Consider the following 22565-nt stretch of genomic DNA (forward strand, 5'->3'; position numbering starts at 1 on the left):
TTTATCTTTACTTGTCTCATCCCAGTATTATTATTGTTGTCCAGCTGTCTACCCCACATAAATCTGATGTTAGATGTTAGTTGCTACCTTTCACGTTAAAATAATAAATAATTGTTCACAAAAAAAAAGAAACAATGAATGAAAGGTGTTATTGTCTGAGCGTCCATTTACAGGAAAACAAAAACAGCTAGTTAAAACTACCCTTGCCCAAGTCAGTGCATAGCAACTCACAGCAGCTTTCAGGTCAGTGATTAACACTCATGCCAGAGTGCTGAAAGCTCAAGGGCACACAGCTAGTCCGTGGCTAGTGTCCCTGCTGCTTCTGTGTCTGTATCTGAGAGGCTCGCTGCGTCCGGTGGGAATAAGGCCCTCAGCCAGCTGTGTGTCCGGACATGCTCTAATTCCACCTGATCCTCCTTTCCGCCCGGGTCTCTGCTCCGTGACTGAGCCCCATCCACCGTTTTCCACCCAGGCCCGGCTCCCGCCCGTCCCACTGAGCTGACCCGTTAGTCAGAACATAGCAGGCATTGTCACGGCTGCTTAGAGCCTGCGATGAACATACAGAGCCTGCGCTGGTCTGAGCCGCACACTCATACATTCAGGCCCGGAGCCTGAATGAAACACTTCCGTTGTCTCAGTCATCAGTGGCAGATTGAGTTAAAGGCTCATTATCGAGCGACTGCTTAAGGATTGATTGATGGTGGAAAATGAAATGATGAATAGAAGTCTCACCTTTGCTCCTTTCACACCACTGCAGTCACATTTTCCACATGATGTCCCGCACCCCTGGAGATAAAGAGAGAGAAAGATAAGAATAAACGGTCAAACAATATATCACTTTTGGACCATTTGGAGTTATTTTATAAGGGTATAGATTTGTGCTTGACAAATAAAGTGGAGATTATGGGTGCAAATGCAGTTTTAAACCAGCAGTACATCCACTGAAGAAAACAGCACATACTCTGTCGATTTACATTTTTCTTCAGGCCTTATCTCACATTTTCATGGTCAGAAATATATAATGGAGCCTTGGACTTGCATGGTGACCTAGATAATCTTTGCCAGCTGTAGAGTATAACAGACAGCTGCTGAGGGTCAGTATTTATGTCGTCCATCAGATGTGCAACGTGTGCTACCCAATCTCTTCATTCTTTTACAGCATGTTAGTGTCCTGCCCCTGTCAGATGGATCATAGATATCCCACTGACACTGTAAAACCCCGCGGTGAGCAGGAATAGGCGCGGATGCGGATACCATTAAATGGTCCAGGTGCATGATGGTGCATCTTGGAGTGATTTAATCCTCCTGATCTCTCTCACAGAGGAGCATCTTCAAATTAAGATGTCACCACCTTTGTGCACCATCAATAGTTTTAGGTACTCAGCTGGGGTATAGATCACTGATGATTTTGTTGACAATGGAGAAAAACTGGTTTATCCTGGTGCATCATTTCCTTTAATCAGCTAAGTCCAGATCAAAGGTCACTGATGAGCTTTGTAGCACTGCAGGCAGGCAGCAGGACATGTATGCAGCTGGCCTCACTCCTCTCATTACCCCCCCTCCCTCCCTCCTTTCCTCTCCTCTGGGGTCTCCAGAGGCCAGGGCCTGGGAACTGGCCTGCTCTGCCTTGGCTCTCTCCTCCACCGCTGCTCTCCTCCCTCCCTGCATCAGCCAGCTGTTGCTTCACTCACGTGCAAGGCGTCCAGCCAAAAGCCTGTCAAGGTTTAGAGACTCTGGAGGCATGGGCAGAGCGTACACAGCTACACAGCCCGCAACAACCTCTCTCTCTCTCTCTGTCTCTCACATACACACACATGCAACAAACAAATGGCTCCTTTACCATTCATCAACAACACTCGTGATCCTTTCAGAACTTCCTAAAACACACACTCACGCACCGCTGACATCCCATACATCACTCATCCCTCCCTACATCTCTACATTATCTATAAACTCACTTCCCCTCTCAATTCTCACTCTCATTCCCCACTTTCTCTCTCACACGCACCCCTCTCTGACATACCTCAGGCTAACTGAATCAATATGTGGTTCCTACAACTATGGGAAACCATGGGAAACACAGTTTTCACTCTCAGGACCTTGAATCTCCAGTCCCCCCCGCCCTGTCCCAGTGCTCTTGTTCCCCTCTATACGCAGTGTATTGTACATGTGTGGCCTGCGACGTCATGCCCACTCTGGGTCTCTCACACCCTTTCATTCAGTCCATCTCACCTCTCCACTCATATGGTTTCTCAAGATTAGTTTTCTTTTTCACAAGATTCTAATATGCCACAGGAAAACTGCAGGAACACCTGCTTCAGATCAGATTAGTATCATAAGACAAACAGAGGAAAAGGAATATTGACTCTGAGAATGAACTACATGTGTGTTTCATTACCGCGAACCTGCTGGCTCGCAGCAATGGAGCTCCCGGTGCCGGATTAACATTATTTTTTGACCATTCACCAAGGGAGTTAAAGCACGCTAATGCAATGAGGGAACAAGCTTACATATTGTCAACACCACTAAAGTAAATCACAGCTGCTGCTCATGGTTAAGTATAAGTATTTCCTCATTCACCTGTTGCTCTCTGTCTGTCTTGTCTGCAGTTTTCTCCAACTTTCTTGTTAGACACAACTTAGCCGAGCAGACATTCCAGTTTCTTCATGGCATGACCACAGAACCCAAACCCCGTACCGCCACGCATGATGAGGACGCTTCCTTATGTGTGCTTGTGTGTGTGTGTGTAATGTGCTGTACCACTCTAAGACATCTAACGCCGGATCTCTAAACACAGCACCGTAATCTGCAGGTAGATCAAAGTAGCGCTCCCGTCTTTGATTTCTCCAGCTTGTTTTCCTTCTACGTCCGTTACGCATCTCCGTAAACCCAAACACCAGATGGGCGCGACGGCACAAAGACCAAACTGACATCCGCACAAAAAGAGCATCCTGCTAATGAGTCTTGCTGCCATAGAGAGGACTACTGTCTGATTCGGTATCTGGGCTTTGGAGAAAAAGGGATCTTAAGAAGGCCTTATCACACAGATCCACAAGTCTATAGGATGATGAGGGCTATCAGTTATAACACAGGACAGGGAACCATTTCCAACATTGAAACCAATTCCCTGCACTTTTTCTCTGGAGGTGAAAGGTGGATTGAAGGCTTACCGGTTCACACACAAGCCCAGGGTGAGGTGAACGCGGAGACTTTAAGCGCAGTGTATGGCACGCACATGTGGGAGTTTATTGGAGCCATAGAATGTGAGACAGAAAGGAGGTGAGGATTTTGTTATGTATGAGCTGTAGCTTGGCAGGAGTGAAGGCATTCTCCCCAAACAGCGTGATGCTCCACAGACCAAACAGAGAGCAAACAGACTCTGAGCAGAAGCCTGAGTCTCAGTAGTGCTGAGTGTTAGTCATTGTCCACTGTGAATATACAGTGGCTGGTGAGTCACTGAGCTCTGGACCATCTCTACCAGATCAAGTAAACACCTGCAGCAGACAGCCTCACATGTCTCTGGACAAGTGTTTATGTCATTCCTAAGCCTCTGTGGCTGGATGTCAAATCTCCAAATTCTGAAAAATGAACATGACGTGTGCTGGTACAGTATAGACGTATACCAGGTGGTGTGCAACCCAGTGCCTCGTCATAATTGCGTGTATAGACGAGTGTGTGCCTGGCATTCTGTTTGTGGTTGTTTACTGAGGCTTGAGCTGGAAAGGAAACTTGGGCCTGAAAGTTTGCTTTGACGGAATCTGAGATAGAAGCATGAGATGCCAACAGGAAGGGAGGTGGAGAGAGATGGAGGGAGAACATGAGAGTGGGGGAAGTGTGGGCGGGGGGCAGCGTAATTGCCAAAGTTTGTGGCGTCGTGGTAAACAGAGGCACGTGCACGGGCGGAGCACTGGGCTTCACGATGTAGAGTGATGTATTTGGGGACTTTGTATCTATTTTGCTGTCAACACTGCTCGCGGGACTCGTCTGACATCACCAAAGCTGTGGTCCTCTCTAAAGTCCAGAACCCAGGAGAGAGGAGATGATGAGTAATGTTTACTCTCCAGATTATAATCCAGCAAGAGATACCGCTCCACAGATCCTGACGTTAACACAAACACCCTTTATATAAACCAGGGGGTGAGTGTATGGCGTTGATTGCATAACTGGATCCTCATGGAGAGATGCATGGCGACAGATGGTAAGTGTCGAGGCACCATCTTGACAGGAGAAGAGACTGGAAGAGGCTGGCATGGACGGCCCATCATAAATCTCTAATGAAATTGCCCAGATTTCCCCTTAACTTACTGACTGAGAATGCAGTACTCTAGTTCCCTTGGCTGGTTGTATTACAACATGCTCGAGTGTTTTCCCTGGTTGTTGCTCGGTTCCCATGGCTTATGATGGCTTATTTTCGTATTACAAAATCTTGAAACCTGTTGTCAACTGGAACTGTGAGGCCTTCCAGCAGCCACATCATTAGGGTACTATGTCTTGACCACACCCAATCAACTGTATTCCTGACCTTGTGTTTCTCATCAAAATACTGTAGACTGAAACATCCTGCTACATTATTGAGACATCTTAATTCAATTTTGTACTAACAGTAAATGAGGGAGAGAGGGAGAAAAGAGGGTATTTGCGCAATTTTGTGCTTCTCTCCTGGCAACAGGATTTTCCCCAACCCACATAGAGGGTTCCTGTCTTTGCAACCCAGAGGGTACAGCCAGTCAATAAAAGTCTGTCCTTCAGCTTTTTGTAGCTGTGTGACTCAGAGCCTCTGTTCTCCTTGCCAAAAGTAGGCCAAAATACGCTCCACATTTTGTAGCTGGCCATCCAACATGCCTGCTTTAGTTGTTCAGGAAGGACATGAACTCTTGTATCTTGTATGAAAACAATTACACTATTTGTATGATGCTGTACACATACTGTGCACAAGTTATGAGCAGCTCACAGCAGTACTGATTTCTACCAGATGGGGGCAGAAACATTCCCACACTGAAGTGCTTTACATTGACAGTACATTTTCGACCACTGCTGGGTTACATTCTTAGAAAGTCGTAGGTGTTTGACTGTGTACTTCCTTCCATGTAAACTGGAGATCACACTAACATCTGGCCAATGTCATGTTGCAGCCGGAAACAGCTATGGCCACACATTTCTGTAGAATACCATGACATTCCCAGCACATTCCCGCCATAACCTCCCACTACTGCTGACGTATCCCACAAACCCCTGGAGTGTCCTGGAGAGGCTCGGTGCCTGACCTAACGCTGAGTCTGATGTGTGGGAGGGTTTGTCATTCCAAACCCCCTCTCTTTCTGCTGCTTTATACACACACACACAAACAAACACAAATGGAAACCAGACATTGTGATAATCCCTGAAAGTAGAGAATGGTTACCTATCAGTAAACTAGAGTAACCTTCATGACATCAAGTCAAGGTATTGCGCGTTGTTGCCCATGAAAAAAACGTATTATTGTATGTGTTGTAAGTACATTAAATTAATTCCTCTCCCTCAAAACCCACACACACACTAGCCAGCCACCAGTTTGTTCACGCATGACCTAGCGTGACCGTGTGATACAATATCTATAACCTTCCTTATATAAACGCACAGCAAGCTGAGAAGCCATTTCTCCTTTGAAGCTATTTCCTCTTTAATTTTCTTTCTGTTGAGGCTGACATCCTTGGCCACAGTAACGCACAATGGTTCTGGGCCTTATCCGACTGCTCTTATCAGGGAACAAATGCTGCGGAAGACTGTTTGTTGTTGTTGTTATTGCTTTCAGAAACCAAAACACAAGTTTTCCTGGTCTAGCGGTGTGAATATTTGGGTAGACTTTAGATTGCATTCCCTCTCTCATTATCTCCTCGGCCACGGGGGAGCGGAGAGGAGCCTTCCTTCCACATTGATATGGGTTTCACTGAGAGGGAAACCATGGAGATAACTATTCTAACTCACTTGGCCATTTTTGCTTTATTTATCCAGAAAGGGTTTTGCTGAGCACGAATGCACTTTTTCAACAATGCCCTGCCACACACTCATCCACTTAGACTCACTGTCACCTGGGAGCTGACCAATTCAAACAAAATCTTCTGCTGTTGGCCACTGTGCAGCTCCACTGGAGAAGTTTGGGGTTAAATATCCTAAGGGCACCTCAATGGTAGGGAGAGGAGAGTGTTTTGTATTCATTTCTCCTGCCCAGATTTCTCCTGAGGAAAGCCTGAGTCTCTGAGGTTTAGGCTATCGCTACTCCTTCCAGTCAGTTGTTTTGGCTTGGCGTCACGTAGGAAACTGAAATCGTCGCCCTATTATGGCCACGCAATCATGTGTACTCAACACAGGCTTCACCATGCAAGGAAAGGTACAATAGTTTACCATAATGTTGCACCACTCTGTTTACATGTGTTTACATTTGGCTCTGTTTTTGCCGTTCAGTTGTTTTGGTTGATTTTGAGACGGCTGCTCTAATTGCTCTTAATGACGTCCGATGCGCTCTGGTTTTGTGTCCCACTGGTAAATATTGTGCAACATTGTTAAATTGAACGTATCCATGAACTTTAACACAAACATCTGGGCTCTTGTGTGGATTGAGTGAGTCCCACTCCAGCCACTGAAAAACAAGTAGAGCTATCCAACGCATGTATTATTTTCAAAGTCACACGTGTTCAAGAGAGTCTTCCCAGCTCCTGTATCCTTTTACAATCAACCCCAATTCCAATACAGGTCAGAAATGTTCACAGGCCGTAGCTACACTCACCCCTATTATAAGCCATCAAACAGGATCCTGCTCAATTACAGTCAATTTACCACTGCGGCGTAGCATTAGCTGGTCTAATATGTTTAACCCGTGGAAGCCACCCCATAAAGACCTGCTCATGGCGTTAAACCACAGATCACGGTTTCCATATGGGGACAATCAGGCTAGTTTTACTCCATAAAAGACAGAAGGATCTTGGCAGCAGGACTCATTAAGAGTTAAGCACTACTGGACTCACTGTACTTAACCTCGCAGTAAAACACATGGTATGTAATAGCAACACACACACGAACACGTGTGCACACAAACAAGGAAACATACACATAATAGTTCTACTGCTCAGCTAATTCCGACGTAATGGAAGGTGTATTCTTCCAGTAGGACCCTGAGTCTGTGTCTCAGCATTGGCTCATTCCAGCTTGTGGTTCTGGGTATTTATTTGTGGTCGCTGCTTGGTCAATAAGGTCCCAGGTGCTTCTGACCACAACTACGCTGTTCCCACCACAGCCCTCAACTACACACTGACACTGGAGACAGACTGGGCAGAAGAGCATTGGAATGGTAGATGATGAGAGGAGGGGAGAGAGATATGCGTCATCTTCCCACTCAGACTGGATGAGCTGGGTTGAGCTGCGCGCTGCATTCCAGGCCTTCTCTGGTACTGAGAGGCTGGGATGAGAGAATAGGAGAGGAGAGGAATTCTCTGTCTGACTGCCATACTTGGAAGACAAGGCTCCTGGCGCAGCGGGCTTTGTAAACAGCGTGAGTGTGTGTCTATGTCTGTGTGTGTGTGAGCTGCACGTGCACACACTGTAATGGTACACCGTGAAACAGCATTTTTTTTAAATGCCAGGTCTGATGTTAAAGTTAAAGCCAAACCACCTGGGGTTTTTTATAAATATGTAATAAAAGATGATAACAAACCACAGGGCTGAATAGTAGCCCATGTGAGCTGCATTCTCTAGTCAATAGACATATTTCATATTCTCTTACTATTAATACATGACTTTAAAGAATAACAAAGTACCATTTACCATTTGAGTAATTTTCGGGGGAAACTGAGCCTCAAATCAGACCAAAATGGAGCATAATTGTAGCTATTATTGTGGCTACAGTTTCTAACGGCAGTAGTTGCTTTTTGGCTGGCGTTACACATCACAGCTAATTTAATAAAAACAAATATCTTAAATATTTGAGGATTCATGTCTTATCTCATTTTTCATACTAGCATTACAAACTCCAGAGACAAACAGTAGAGATCAAGACAAAGCACAAGGTGAGGATCATACTTAGATACATAATGTATGTTCATTCTGGCAATAAAACAGGGCTATGTTTTCTGTTTCCTTTCTTTAAGTGTTGCTACGGCGCTGATTGGCTGTGACCATCTTGATGTAAAACATGCCCTAATTCGGCTGAAGGCAGCAGGTATTCATCTACACCGCAGAAATGATTTAGGGCTTCTGTAACCAAAAGCAGATGCATCTGCAGAGAGCTGTTCTCACACACACTTGTACACAAATCATGCATGTAAAAGTCACACATATAAGCACGTACACACACACACACACACACACACACACACACAGATACATACAAACAAACACAAACATACAAATGAAAACCAGACGTTGTTAAAAAAAAACAACCCCTATATATAGAATGGTTATAGAATGGTTACCTATCGTAAAACTGGAGTAACCATCATGAAAACAAGTCAAGGTATTATGCTTATTTTACCCTTGACAAAGGTATTGCTTTTGCTAAGCAAGTACTACATGAACTGAACACACACACACACACACACAAAGTTAATGACCACACCAAGTTAACGAACACAGCAGCCAGTCGCCAGTCTGTTCACGCATGACCAAGCGTGACCATGTTCATTTTGCCTGTCATCAAAGCTGGGGTCAGGAGGAGACCAGGACAGCTAAGAACGGCGTGGTCTCAAAGTTAAGAAAACAACACAATCAAAACATCAAGTATGGGATCCACTTATCAAGCAAGTCTACACTGAGATCTGCCATAAGGACAGGCCCACTGTGTTTCTGCTTCCAGCTGTGGACAGCGAGACAAACACAGCGCTGACACAGGAACAGGAGAGGTTGTTGAGCATGTCAGCGGACAGGCAACATAAAGCAGGAACGCTCTGCCATCACTGTACAGCACCGGCCAAGCCAACAGTCCACACAGGAATTCTCACATGCAAAACCCAGCCGCCTTTAGAGAAAATGGGAAAATTGTTTCGGAGAATTTCTCAGGCCTTGGTGTGTGTGTGTGTGCGTGTGCTAACATAGAAACCCTGGAGTTGAATGATTTTCATGTGCTAGCCAGATGCCAGGATAACTCCAGCTGGTATAGAGGCCACTCCAGAAATCTGCCCTTTCCTGCTCACTCACTCGGCACGTTGAGAAAAAGAGAGGTGTGAGAGGGGGATGTGTAGGTTGGACTGTCGCCAAAGTGGCTGATAAAACCTCCATTGGTCAGTTAAAACAACCTCATTACAATTCATTAAGAGTCATTTCAGGGTGTAGCATTAGTGATGACATTGCTCTAGTTGTCGTCACCGTCACCAAACACTGAATCCAATAGGCCACCTATTATATATGCTTTCAAGCGTATTCCAAGGCACATTAATGCTTCCAATAGATCCTATACAATCTGTCCTGGATTACAGAGGTCCCCGACCTCTCTTAATCAGGTAGTCTATCTGCACCCCCTCTTGACCAGTCACATGACCCGTGGAGGCTCGTCCTGCTGACCTTTAACCTTCGGCCAGGCCATTAGAGAGGATTTAGAGTTTCAAACGAGCTGCCCAGCATAAGGGTCATCTTGATAACCAAGCTCTTCCTCACTGTGTGTGTGTGTGCATTTATTTGTGTGTATGCACATCTGTGTGTGTGTGTGTGCATGCACAGTCTCTCCAAAATGTCAGAGTGAAAGGTTAACTTGTTAACAAATTAAGGGAGGCTTCTACTAATCTTCTGGCTATAGAGGGGACTTTCCGGCTCTAACTGGTGCACAAACACACACACACACACACATACACACACACACACACACACATTCGCCCACAACACACATGCAGAGTCGCAATCGCACACATACAGCACTCCCACACGAACACTAGCACTCCACCCAAGAACAGCTGATTGCAGACTTGCCCTCAAGCTGGCTCTGTGTTTGGGACAACAGAAGTTCTTCAGTCCTCAGACAGGAGGCTGCTGGGTCTCTGTACTGGGAAACCTTCTGCAGCGTGTCTGTCTGAGCAGAGAGAGTTGGCTAGCTAGCTGTTAGATTTATCCTGCTGTGCTGCCCTGACAGTGGGAGAGATGGGGTTCTTGGTTTCTGTGCAAGGCTCTGTTCGTGTGCCCACACATCACTAGTTTGGGCGGTTATTGTTCCACATAGTAAAAGAAAACATTCCTCAACAATCCCACAGGAACACGACTCGGTCCAAGTACCAATACACACAAACATCTAATCGTAAGCTCTCTCTCTCTCTCTCCACTTCTTTCACTTGTTCCCTACATGTTTGAAACTTTTGCACTAGAACCAAATTTTGAAATTGTTCTTCTCTGCTAACAAATATGGTATTGAGTCAGAGAGAGAGAGAGAATGATAATGATATGGGGGTGGTGGGAGAGAAGGAGAGAGAGAGCAACAATAACAAAAACTTGCAGCTTGTTTTCTCTGAGAGAGAGCCAGTTGAGTCCATGTGAGCTGCTGCGGGCTGAGAGCCTCAGCAGCTCGGCTCTGCCTCTGGCCTCTCTGTGAATGTGCAGCACTGTGCCACAGGATGTGGGACTTAGGAAGAGGGAAGTCATTCTTTCTCTAAGGAGGAAGGCCTCTTCCTTGCCTTTTATGCTCACAAAGACAAGAAGGGGTTGGGTCAGCCTCGCCACTCTCTCAAGAGTGTTCCGGTATCTGGGAATAGCGTCAGCACGTGAGGAGAAGCAGTGACCTCTGTGACTTGGGACAAACCACACTTCAAACCCCTAACCCCAAATATTATCACACACTCTCTTCTTCTCAATTGTGGTACTCTATCTTGTTTTTATTCTTTATTAAAAATATTGATATTTTCTATTAGGGGAGAGCGGGGTGAGTTGAGCCGGTTTTTACTTGAGGCGTCTTTAAAGTGAGGGCATGACAGTAATGTCCCTAACTAAAATATGTACATATATTTCAGGATGTGGTGCATCCCTGGGAATAATCACTTTGGATCTAAAATAAACAGTTTTCAAAATATGACTTTCCAAAAAAGTCTCTTGGCTCAACTTGCCCCCGATGAGGGGTAAGTTGAGCCTAGGGAGAGGATAAGTTGAGCCACGTGGGGGTAAATTGTGCCATTGATTATGTTGAAGTAAAACTGAACATTTTCACCTCATATAATGCTATATCAAAGCAAAACAAATTCAATACAAATGACTTCTTAAAGGTTTTATTTAAAGTTTACAACTTCAAAGGCCAATTTAAAATTTTCAGAACAAAATCAAGTTCAAAATAAAGAACAAAATCGACTGCAATTCTCCTCACAGAACCGGGCTACTACTCAACATCCCACTTGTCAATGCTGCAGGGGAATATAAACTTCTGCTCCCTTCTGGCTGTTCCACCGAGTTTTTGCGGTTTGGGTAGTTTCTTGAGCACATCACTTCTAGGGGTGAGTCCTTCATCATTCTCTTTGAATGTGAAGGTGGGCTTTCCATCCACAGAACAGTGGACAGAACAGTTGAGCCACTGGCTCAACTTCCCCCAGGCCTTTTGGCTCAAATTACCCCACCCCCGCCATTTTAACAAACTTGTATCATCCAGCAGTTTAGAGCTAACGTCATGCTAACAGTATAGCCTCATATTGTAAGTTCCTAAAGCACTAACATGTGTGAGATTTTTTCAAACTTGTCTGTAATTGTTCAGACACAAGAATCATGACTCCTTGAACATAAAAAAATCACTTTGAACAGCAAAAAACAGTTTTTTGAACTTAAATGTGCTTACCACTTATTCCATGGGCCTCTCTCCATCACAGGGTGAGTAAAATGGATGACTCTTCAAAAACGTGTGGTCACATGACCAATTTTGTCTATGGTTGCCTAGAAACAAGGGGTAGCTCAACTTCCCCACAGGCTCAAATCACCCCGCTCTCCCCTACTTATTTTGTACAGACCGAAAGTTTTGTGACAGATGGACAAGATCTTTCTCAGACCAGCATGAGAGAGGAAGTGATGAAAGACCTACGCCCATGTTTACTTTCACGAACCTAACTAACCTAAAGTTAGCCATGTAAAAAGACAACATTGTTCTGTGGGCTAATGTGATCTGTACATCCATAATAGGAACTGATGAGATGAATGGTCACTTTATTCTAAAAAGTTGCCTACTGCAAAAAACAAAAATCAACAGAAATCAACATGTTATTGTTTCACAGATGCGCAAGAAACACAATGGAGTAATTTTCAAATGGAAAACCAGCTTATACACACACACACACACACACACACACACACACACACACACACACACACACAATATTGTTTCATGAAAGCATCTGGGATATGGGTTAGTAACTTAGACAAATGAGTTTGTAATTTAGACAAAGAAGTATAACCACTCCTGCCATTAACAGAGTGACACAATAAGTCCATCAGGGAGTATACATGTCCAGGAAGGAGCTGCTGCTGTGTGTGTGTGTGTGTGTGTGTGTGTGTGTCTATGTGTGTGTGTGCTCTATTTCACATCCTACACAACAAAGGTTTTTCCCATTAGGGTGTACTGTACATATGTTGATGTTATTAGTTGCCATGGAGAGGATTGTCCCCTTGTAAAATCATCATCTTTGGGAGCGCCTCATAATGACACACACTGGGCTGCATGGGATATGTAATTAAGGCGGCGCTGAAGGAAACCACAATAAGTGTGAGAAAGAGACGAAACAGGCAAATTCCAAGGCCAAGTGAAAGAATGCCTTCATCTCTCCCATTCACTTCCAAGTCCTTATAAAAAGCTTAAATGGAGCCTTTTAGCACCATTATCATACCGTACACTTCAGCTGCCTGGCCTCCTGATAGCTATCTAATAGGCAGAGTTTTTCTCTATTGTTCTCCCGTGTTCCCTTATCAGGCCTTATCTCCCACATCGCCATGACATCACTGCCACTTTAACATATGGAGAGATTGTAACTTATAGACATCACAGCTCTGGGGCCGGTGCTTTGCTGCCAGAGAGATGCTGGGCGCTGACAACAAAAACTGCTCTCGTATCAGCTAAAAATGCCTGAACAGGCTTAGCTATGCGTTGAGAGATTAGCAAGACAATGCGGTGTACAGTATGTCTCCACTTCGACTGATGTGAACCGTATCATGTGACTGGTCTAGCTTATTTCCTACTTAAGGCTATCTGATAAAGCTTTCTGGAATACTTCAATAGAATAAGAGCTAAATGAACAATTCTCATTGTCCAGAAAGTCGACAGAGCGCAACCTCCAGCAGCAGCATAAAAGGGCAACAGAGAAGGAGATGAATAAAGCATCTGTTCTTCCAGGAAAGAGGTTCAAGGGTGTAGGTATGGATACGTGAGCATGCTCAGGTCCTGTGAGTTACAGTCCGGTCTGACTCACATGACATAGTGGGACATCATAACAGAGATCTGCTATCTCTATCAATCCTCCTCTGTGAATACAGTGCCATAACAGCCCAGCGCTGTGTCTGGTGGAAACGCAGTGTAACTCTAGCTCAGTTAGGATGGAGGGATCGTGCGAGAGAATGTGAGGTCCACAGTGAGAGGTGTAGGGCACAGAAGAGTTAAAAACCAGATTACACTGTCATGTTCAATTGGCCGAAATGTCTCCATTCATCTAATGCTCAAACTAGATGAGTGGAGACATATACCACATATAACCACATTCTGGCAAGGCCATTAATCAGTTAACTTTTAACATGTAGCATGTGTTTTTCTCATCTTTACTGTCATGTGTTCATGTGTCTTCGGCCTCTGTCTCTCTTCAACACTGGATACATGCAACTATAGCCTGTGTCCATTCACCTCTATCTGCCATCATGAACTCCACTAACACACACACACACACACACACACACACACACACAAAAGTCTCTACTGCAGATGGTTCATTCTGGGTTCAAATCCAGCCTGGGACCCTTGTCGCATGTCAACCCCCTCTCTCTCTCTCTCTCTCTCTCTCTCTCTCCCAATCTTTCCCGTCTCTCGCCACTGTATTCTGTCAAATAAAAGCAAAAATGCCCCAAAAATAATTAACATGAGTTCAGCTTCTCTGACAAGGGAGGGCAGCAGAGGTAGCTGAGGGGCCCAGTGGTGGTGAGTGAGGACAGGGGATACAGTGTGTGTCTCAGAGGGGGGGGGTGTTGTCAGGAAGGAAGTCAGAGGGTCCCTCCTCTGAACCTGAACCACTGGCCCCAGTCTCAACCCATGAGCTCACTTTCTCTTGAATGACCTGCTGACCTTAGTACATGTGAGCCTGTGTGTTTGTCACTTCAGTAATACCAACAGCAGTAACAATATGGTACTTGGAGACGTTTTAAAAAGAAGTAAAATGTGAAACATCAAGCAAAAAATCTTGAGTTCTGCACTGTGAGGTAGAATCTGACAGTCTTAACATTCAGGCAATGGAGATGGAGAGTGGAATGGAGAGAACTGTTCCCATTCCTTCAAATTGCATGCACAGACATACAAATGGCATCCACGAGTTTGTCTGACTCTGGGTAAGTAGGACAAATAGCTAGAAGTATTCCTTTAAAACCCAATCTGTTGTAAGCAGTGATTTTTTGCCATTTGCCAAACCCCATCCCTGCTGAGGGTGATATTATCCCTCCAAATGTGGTTAAAAACATGGCGATATAACATCAGCCCAAGAACAGTCAGTCCTGCAGTGTGGCACACAAGAGGGTCTGTGAAGACAGACTGAGCTATTCAGCCAACTCTGATCTGCTCTTTATTTGATTTGAATGGATTTTTATAGAAACAAACAAATGTGAATTAAGTTTCTGCGGCATCTCTAAGAGCAAAATAATTAGAAACAGCATGGCTCTCTCTTCTTGTTGCAAATATCCTGCGCCATGCCTTGTGCAGAGCAAGATACAAAGATAAATATGAGGAGAAAAAAACTCGGACAAAGCCTTCATCAGTTTACCTCTTCCTCATCTGAGGCAAGAGGAGTTTTGTTTCTACGTGTGTTTACTTTACAAGACAATACGAGTTTAACACAACATTTAGAGACAGAGAGAGAGAGAGAGAGAGAGAGAGAGAGAGAGAGTGAGAGAGCGAGAGAGAAGAGGGCACTTTTATAGCAAAAATAGAAATGGTGCATGACCAATGTGGATTGTGATTGTTGCCATGGGGATGTTCTGAGTTTTTCCATACACACAAACACACACAAACACACACACACACAAACACACATCCATATACAGACACACCAGACACAATAGTTGCGCTGTGTTAAACACAAACGCAGACACACAGAGTAAACACAGGCCTAAAAGCATGTCCTCTAAGAGGGTCACAAAATCACAAATAACGTCATCAAGTATTCACATTGTACAAAAACCCTTGATAAACACTGTTTTTAAGGCAGATTCATGGATAAGTCTTTCACATTGACTCTTGTCCTGCACTTGAAGCAGGACACTCAGCTGGAAGCCTTCCAGGTCAAAAACTGACAAGGCAGAACAGCTGAAGGAACAGACAGAGATGGCCAAAACCTTCACTGTTTGCTTCATGGGGACTAATACAAAAACAACAGAAAGTCATAAATCTAATGATACCATCATCACTGTCTTCATTATCCTCCGTCAGGCTAGAGCGAGAGCATTTGGCAGCAGGGGGTAGTAGAGCAGGTCAAGGACCAGAGAGTGAGACTAAAAGATTTGCTACGGGGTGTCATCCCCGGCTCCAACCTGCATTCCTCGCCCACTTCTGGGGCTCATAACCTCCTCGCCTCCCCCCCTTTTTCTTCCTTCTCTCCCCCCCCTCCTCCTCCGCTTTCCCTCTATCCCTCCGTCACTCTCCATCTCCCAGCTCCCTCGCCCTGCCAGTCGTCTGTCTGTGTGTGTGTGTCAGACAGACGTATCTATTACACCATCACTGTCCAAACCGTGAATGGCGTTTATGACTCACACCAATTTCACAGTTAAATTGTCGGCAAAACAGCATGTTCACTATTAACAATTGACCCCGGATTAGTAACCAACTTGAGCATAACACACACTGTCAAGTTGATCTCTTGAGATAGTTGTGGAAAACATATTGTAGGTCTAAAGAAACATTTTGTATATGAAAAGTAGAATACTGTATAGCCGTGACAAGTCAGACTGAATTGCCCTCATGATGATCCTTGGACCATGGGGAATAGAAAGGGGTTTTACGGTGCTTAACTATCGCTTAATCCTCTTCTCACTTGGCACAGGCAGGGAACACACACAGAGGGGCTCACACACACACACACACACACAAACACACACACACACACACACACACAAAGTGGGGCATACCTGCCACATTATTTGAGTATTAAGGCAAGAGAAGCTTTACCTTGCCACCCAGGAACCCCTATCAAAATACACAAGAGACACAAACACAGACAATCACAACTCTTCCAAATGTAGGCATTTTTACAATGTTGGGGGCAGGCAGGTCGTGCTTTCCCAGGGTGCATTGCTTGGTTGGTGGCCATTCGCAGTGACGGGGTCAGCTGTTGTCTCTGTGGGGGGTTTTGTTGGGCAGGAGGGGGGGTCTACAGGATTAGGCCCAGACCAAACTACCAGCCTCCTTGTCTGCACTCTAGGCTGGAGGTCAGCTTTTTTGACAGAACACAAAGTCTTTATCATAATCCTCAACTCTCGAGAGACAATCCACACACACACACACACACACACACACGGTGCAGTATGAGGATAAACAGTTGTTAGTGCTGCTTCCTCCGTTTCTGCATTCTGTTCATCCTCCCTTGGGGCCGTCCTGGAACATCATGGCCGAGCCTGGAGGGGGAACCAGGCAGCACAGAGGAGTTTACCTTTAATTCCCACCGGCTACCGCCTTTCCCAATCCACCCATCCCACACACACACTCTCACTCCAGGAATCTGCTAATCTGCTAATCTGCCCGTCCTCCTCCTCCTCCAGGAATCACTGACAATTCATTCTGACCAGACTAAGTGACCGCCAAGGGAGAGGAATTTTATATAATCACTGTGGAGAGGTTCACTCTGTAACAAATCATGCGGTGAAAAAGAAGGGGAGCAAAGGTCTTCTTCACTTTACCTCCTCCCTTAATAGTCAAATAGGAGGAGACAGGGTTGGTTAGTAAGGGCAGGGCAATCTTACATTATGTTCTTGTTATAGCCTTCCTCAAGTCAACCTGACCCATATTCGAATGCTCAGTGTTATCACATTCGTGTGTATGTGCATGCGTGTGTGCCTGAGTGTTTATATATATTTGCTCCTGGCCTTAGGTTAGCCTCGCTGATTGCCAGGGAGACCAAACAGGAGGCTCCCATACTCGGGGAAAGTCACGTCTCTCTGTATGTGGAAATAAAGAAGAGATAAACACACTGAAGAGCCCCGCCTGGACATCAGCCAAACCACTGATTTCTATCACCAGACTCACATTAATGTAAACGCAGGTTGCAGACGCAAGAAGAGAAGAGACTATGTTGAAAAACCAAATTATTCTTGGAACTGACGAAGAAAGCCCCTTCTGTGTGGTGCTGCAGGAGAGTTATATATCCTGTCTATCGTGACTCTTTGGACGGGTGAGAGCGTCTGTCAGGATCACAAACGTCCCGTTGCGGACCTCCCATGGGTGGATGGGAATGTTGAAATCCTCTATAATTCACCCCTTCATCTTCTGTGGCTCAGTTTCCTTAATGTCATCTGATCAGTGACAAGACGTTCAGCCAACTGGTTCCTCACCTCTTCACCCATCCTCCTCTCCTCCTCTCATCTCTCCTCTCATCTCTCTCTCTCTCTGGGAGTTTGTCTGTCCAGATGTCCTATGTCCTGTGGTTCTGCTTCCAAACCCACACATTGGATAAAAGCCACTTCTGCTGCTTTGTTTAACCTGATAGGTCTGCTCTCAACAGCTCTCCTATGCTGGTTCCTGAATCAAAGCACAGCCTTTATGGAGAGATTATTAGACTTACTGCATCTGTCTGTAGCTAAACATGACTGAAACCACTATTAATAACAGAGAACTGCATAATATTCTAAGAGCTCTTTTGTCTATATTGCCTATTGTCTGTTGCTCTAAGAATAAGAGTAGTAATGGAGTAATAGTAATATTTTTTAGCATGTGGATCCTATGTTATTGTTGCTCTTATATGAGTTAATACCTAAAACCATTGTCCTGAATCTCTTTTTCTCTTTTTGAAATATGTTGTTGGCATTTTGTGTTGTTTCCTCACATCTACAGCCTTCCATTAGATCTGAAAATATAACTTTAAAACACCTGGAAGGTCGAGAAACTCCCCCACATGATGAAATTGCCATGTTCCCCTGTGAGGTGTTACTTTCCTCTGAAACGTCGCTCTGTTGTGCAATAATACTGACTGATTAATAACCTCCTCTTCCTCCTGTTTAGACGTTATTTTATCTACCCATGATGCCTCCCCCTCACCTGGCTTTCCGTTACTCGGGTGTGCTAGCAGCTAGGAGATGTTTCTGTTGGAAACTCCACCTACATTTTAAAATAAAGTATCAGCTCTGACATGTTTGTCGAATCCTTTCAGCAGAAGTCGACCGCTCTGGTTACACACATTTCAACAAACAGCACCCACAGAGTCAACGTTAGGAGAGAGAATAGAATATATGGAGTAGAAAATCGCCCAAAATGTTTCTATTCTCATGGGAGACTCCAATGCACAAGTGTGTTTCGGTCCTCTTCTTCCCCCTCTCATGCTCTTTTCCAGCTCTCTGCCTCCACTGCTGTTGGTCATTAACTCATTCATGGATCATATACTTTTTAAAGTGGAAATGGGATCAGAGGCGATTGGAGCAGGAGTGCTTCTGGAAAAAGCCTCTTTCTCATGAGCATCCAAATATTGCCAAAGCCACTTTTTCAGCAATGCCAGTTTCTCTGGCAATTCCTAATGAATTCTGACTAAAACAGTGACTTACATCGCTGACAGGTTGAGAAAATGATATGGAAACCAGTCTGTTGCATTGATATTGATATCACAGTGCAAGGACTGTCTTTTCCTGTGAAATCCCCTCTCATCCTCACAGCTGAGAAAGAACATCTATTATATTACTGATTGAAAGCATAACTGGTATGACTCATCCCATTGCCCTCAGACTTTAAGTTTTAACATGACAAAATGTTTAGCGCAAAATTCCTTGGATATAATTGATATTTCTAAACATGTTCCATATTACCAAACATAAGGCATCCAACATCAAACAGACATTTGCTTTTGTAAACTGAGAAGACAGTTAAAGGCTCCCTCAATTATAGCAACATGAATATCAACAACAGCTTTTCTGTTGGCTTCTCCCTGATCACTCACTGCCTCCCTTGCAACCATGCAACTTTGTGTCAGTAGATGGGAGGGAAGGTGAAGAGGCTGCATGTTTAAAATTCCTACAGGCTAACAGTAATACAGAACACACTGGAGATTGAAGAGGCAATATTGAAAAGTTATCTCTCTGTCTGGGGAAGGATGAGCGGGCGAAGCAGACTGAGCCACTTGCTGTCTGATAGAGAAAGACTGGGATGTTTCTGTTTCTAAACCAAAGAGAAACATTCATGAAAAGTTTACATAGATAATATCTATATCAATGATTAACGGTCAGCAGTACAAATGAGACACTGCACACCACACACTAAATCTGTGTCTCTGTCTCCCTCTCTCTCTCTCTCTCTCTCTCTCACACACACACACACACACACACACACACACACACACACACACACACACACACACACACGCACACGCACACACACACACACACACACACAAATTAACCTCAGCCAGCCACTCTGCCCCACCCTCTCCCTCTCTCTCTGTTTCCTCTCCCTCTCTCTATCTCTTTCTGCTCTCCTCCAGCAGAAGTAGAGTAGGCTGGACTAGTGAGCAGATGGACGCCACCAGCCTGCCAGAGGCTGGTGGCGTAAAAACAAGTGTATGAAAATCACTAAAGAGACATGGGACAGGGGCCATGCACTGCAGGCTGAGTTTTATTAAACTTCTGATGAGCTTTGCATAAACTCTACTGTAGTATGAAAAGAATGTGCGCCTCAATTACACTGAAACCCTGGAAGGTGTGGCAATTTTCAACAACCACTGCTTTTCATTACTAATTGTATTAACAGAGCAAATTCCTAACATGATACGAAAGGATTGGGTTTCCGCATATATGCCGCACAATTCAATACATTTCTTAAGAAACTCTGTAATAATGACTGGACTTTATTTCCAGGCGCACTCTCTCAGTTTGAGCTTGGAGAAGGTGCGAAGCGCATGAAGATGCGCGCCACACAACAACAGATACCGCTACGATTCACCTGATACTTTCATTCTTGCACAAGCATACATGTAATCTCCCCAAACGGGCAGTATAGCTTTAGATCCGTACTGAACTTACCTCAGCCCCTGACAGGTCTACATTTGAGGAGAGAGCCGCCAGTAGAAACAGGGTGCAGGTCGGTAACAGCATCGTGGCGGTGCGCAGTGGAAACTGTATGCGCGGCTGTGCAGAGTGGCCCCAAACAACCACCTGTTGACCGCTTCTTGTCCTCTGTCTTCAAGTAATACACAGGTTATCAACAGAGCATAAGCCGCACGTTTGGCTGCATCTTTGTCCGAGGCGTTGTGAGGTTCTGATCAATGCAACTTGGTCTTGTTTCTCCTGCACCACACCCCCTCCCGAAACGACCACCCTCGCCCATGCACACGGACACAACCCTGTTGTTACAAACACTTTGACTTTTCTCGGTAAGGAGAGGGACTACTCTGCACACTTTGGTAGTTTTATGACAATATTGGAGGAGGTTTTGGTGCGCCAGCGACTGTGGTACCTGTTCTGAAACTTTCCAGCCCAGGAACCCGCGCCTCTCTTTCCCCGAGAAAACTATTCACTGCAGCCCGGGAGTGACTGTAAGTAACGCATATTGCATTTATTAAAGCAATAACAAAGTAGCCTATAACATACACTTGTCAAAAACTATATTGTAGTATTGCAACTGTTTCCCCGACAGCACAAAGTTTTTTATATGGAGCCGCACGCGCTTACTTTACACCAAAACTGTTTAAGATATAGGTTATATGCAAATTTATTTTGACTCTCAGCAAATGGATCAAATGTATCGAATCGATATTAGCCACTGATTACTGATGTTAGTGTTGGTGTGCCTCAGGTCGGGCAGACATGCTGTAGACCTGTCTCTGGTAAGGGAAAACAGCGGCGTAGGAATGACGTTTGCGGTCCTCATGAGTGGGACCATGCCGCACACCAGAGACCTGAAGAGTTTGAGGCAAGCAGAATATGTGTGCATTCAACTTTAATACATCACCGCTTGATTAACTGATCAGCATAATCAACGCTGTCATTTTCATTGACTACAGGCTGCTGCTTTTGTGCCTCTCCATTGCCATCCTCGCCTCGGGAGTGCAAGCAGTAAGTTCTCTATCCCACATGTTGTTGATTTTCACACTACTTGTTGTATGCAGTCACTTGCAAACCTGTTGACAATTAAGGCTAAAACAAAAGAAGACAGCAGTTGTCTCCAGTCTTAGCCAGTCAGGCTTGGAGCTGCACACACACACACATCAGTCTGTTATGCTGACAGTGGGAGTGCCAGAGGAGAAAGGCTTTGGGGCGTTTCTGGCCGGCTGCTACCTCTTGTAGGAGGGTTCAGATACTTCAGCTTTGCAGAGCATGATGCTGTAAAGCAACCTGAAGCTAAAACTCAGACTGCTTCTTTAGAAATGACTCATGGCGCAAGACAACTGCTTGAATTAAGAACATTCTCACTGCTTTCCATTTGCTAAATGAATACATAAATAAAGATGGGGTGTCATGTAGGGCCATGCTATGTTTTACTTGAGGTTTGACCTTTGACCTGGCAGGGATTATGGGGTGGGGTCATGACCTCCTGAGACAGGATGATATGCTGTTGACCTTTGTGGTGATAAATTTGTCATGCTTCTTTTATATGTAATAGAGTAACCCTTAACCAATACTCTCCTTAATGAGAAACGCGTGTGTGCCATTACATTTCTTGTTTTGTTTGAATGTGTGTGTGTGTGTGTGTGTGTGTGTGTGTGTGTGTGTGTCTGTCTATCTGTCTGTCTGTCTGTCTGTCTGTCTACGTGATTCTCCCCAAGATTGAATTAACCTATCCAGACCTACAGTACCTCAGTTAAGTGTGATGAGGATGGCGGTTCACTCGAAACATCCTTATATGAAGGCCTTACTTTTATTATTAATCCGTAAATGTGTTTTTACATTAGTGTTAATAAAATAATGCTGTAGAGAACTACCTTATGTCCTGTCCAAGTGTGATTGTGCATGATGCTGAACCAATACCTGCTCACTCATTTTAAGTCTTTCCTGATAAGAGCATCAATATAAAATCTAAATGTAAATTCAAGAGACACAATCATGTTTAATCCAGTCTTGATTTGTGAACATGAACAACTCTCTCCCAGGCTAGAAACTAGACAGAAAAGACTCTTGATGATGTCACTTCTAAAAAAAATCATGGAGCTGCTCCAATGACAGTGAATGGGAAAGGTTTTGTTCTCATAGTGACAGGGTATCATGCC

The 22565-nt window shown here is 44.7% G+C and overlaps 1 protein-coding gene across 1 annotated transcript in view; it reads right to left on the minus strand.

Annotated features, from left to right (window-relative positions):
- col4a1 (collagen, type IV, alpha 1) overlaps positions 1–20594 on the minus strand; it is a 42339-nt gene extending 21745 nt beyond the window's left edge. The window contains exons 1-2 of the mRNA XM_071902182.2: positions 20383–20594; positions 733–786 (exon numbers count right to left, since the gene is read on the minus strand). Of these exons, the coding sequence (XP_071758283.1) occupies positions 733–786; positions 20383–20454 (126 nt within the window). The 5' untranslated portion in view covers positions 20455–20594. The remainder of the gene's footprint in view (positions 1–732; positions 787–20382) is intronic.
- Between the last annotated feature and the right edge of the window lie 1971 nt (positions 20595–22565).

Source organism: Centroberyx gerrardi, chromosome 10 (assembly GCF_048128805.1).
Source record: "Centroberyx gerrardi isolate f3 chromosome 10, fCenGer3.hap1.cur.20231027, whole genome shotgun sequence".
Lineage (NCBI taxonomy): Eukaryota > Metazoa > Chordata > Actinopteri > Beryciformes > Berycidae > Centroberyx > Centroberyx gerrardi.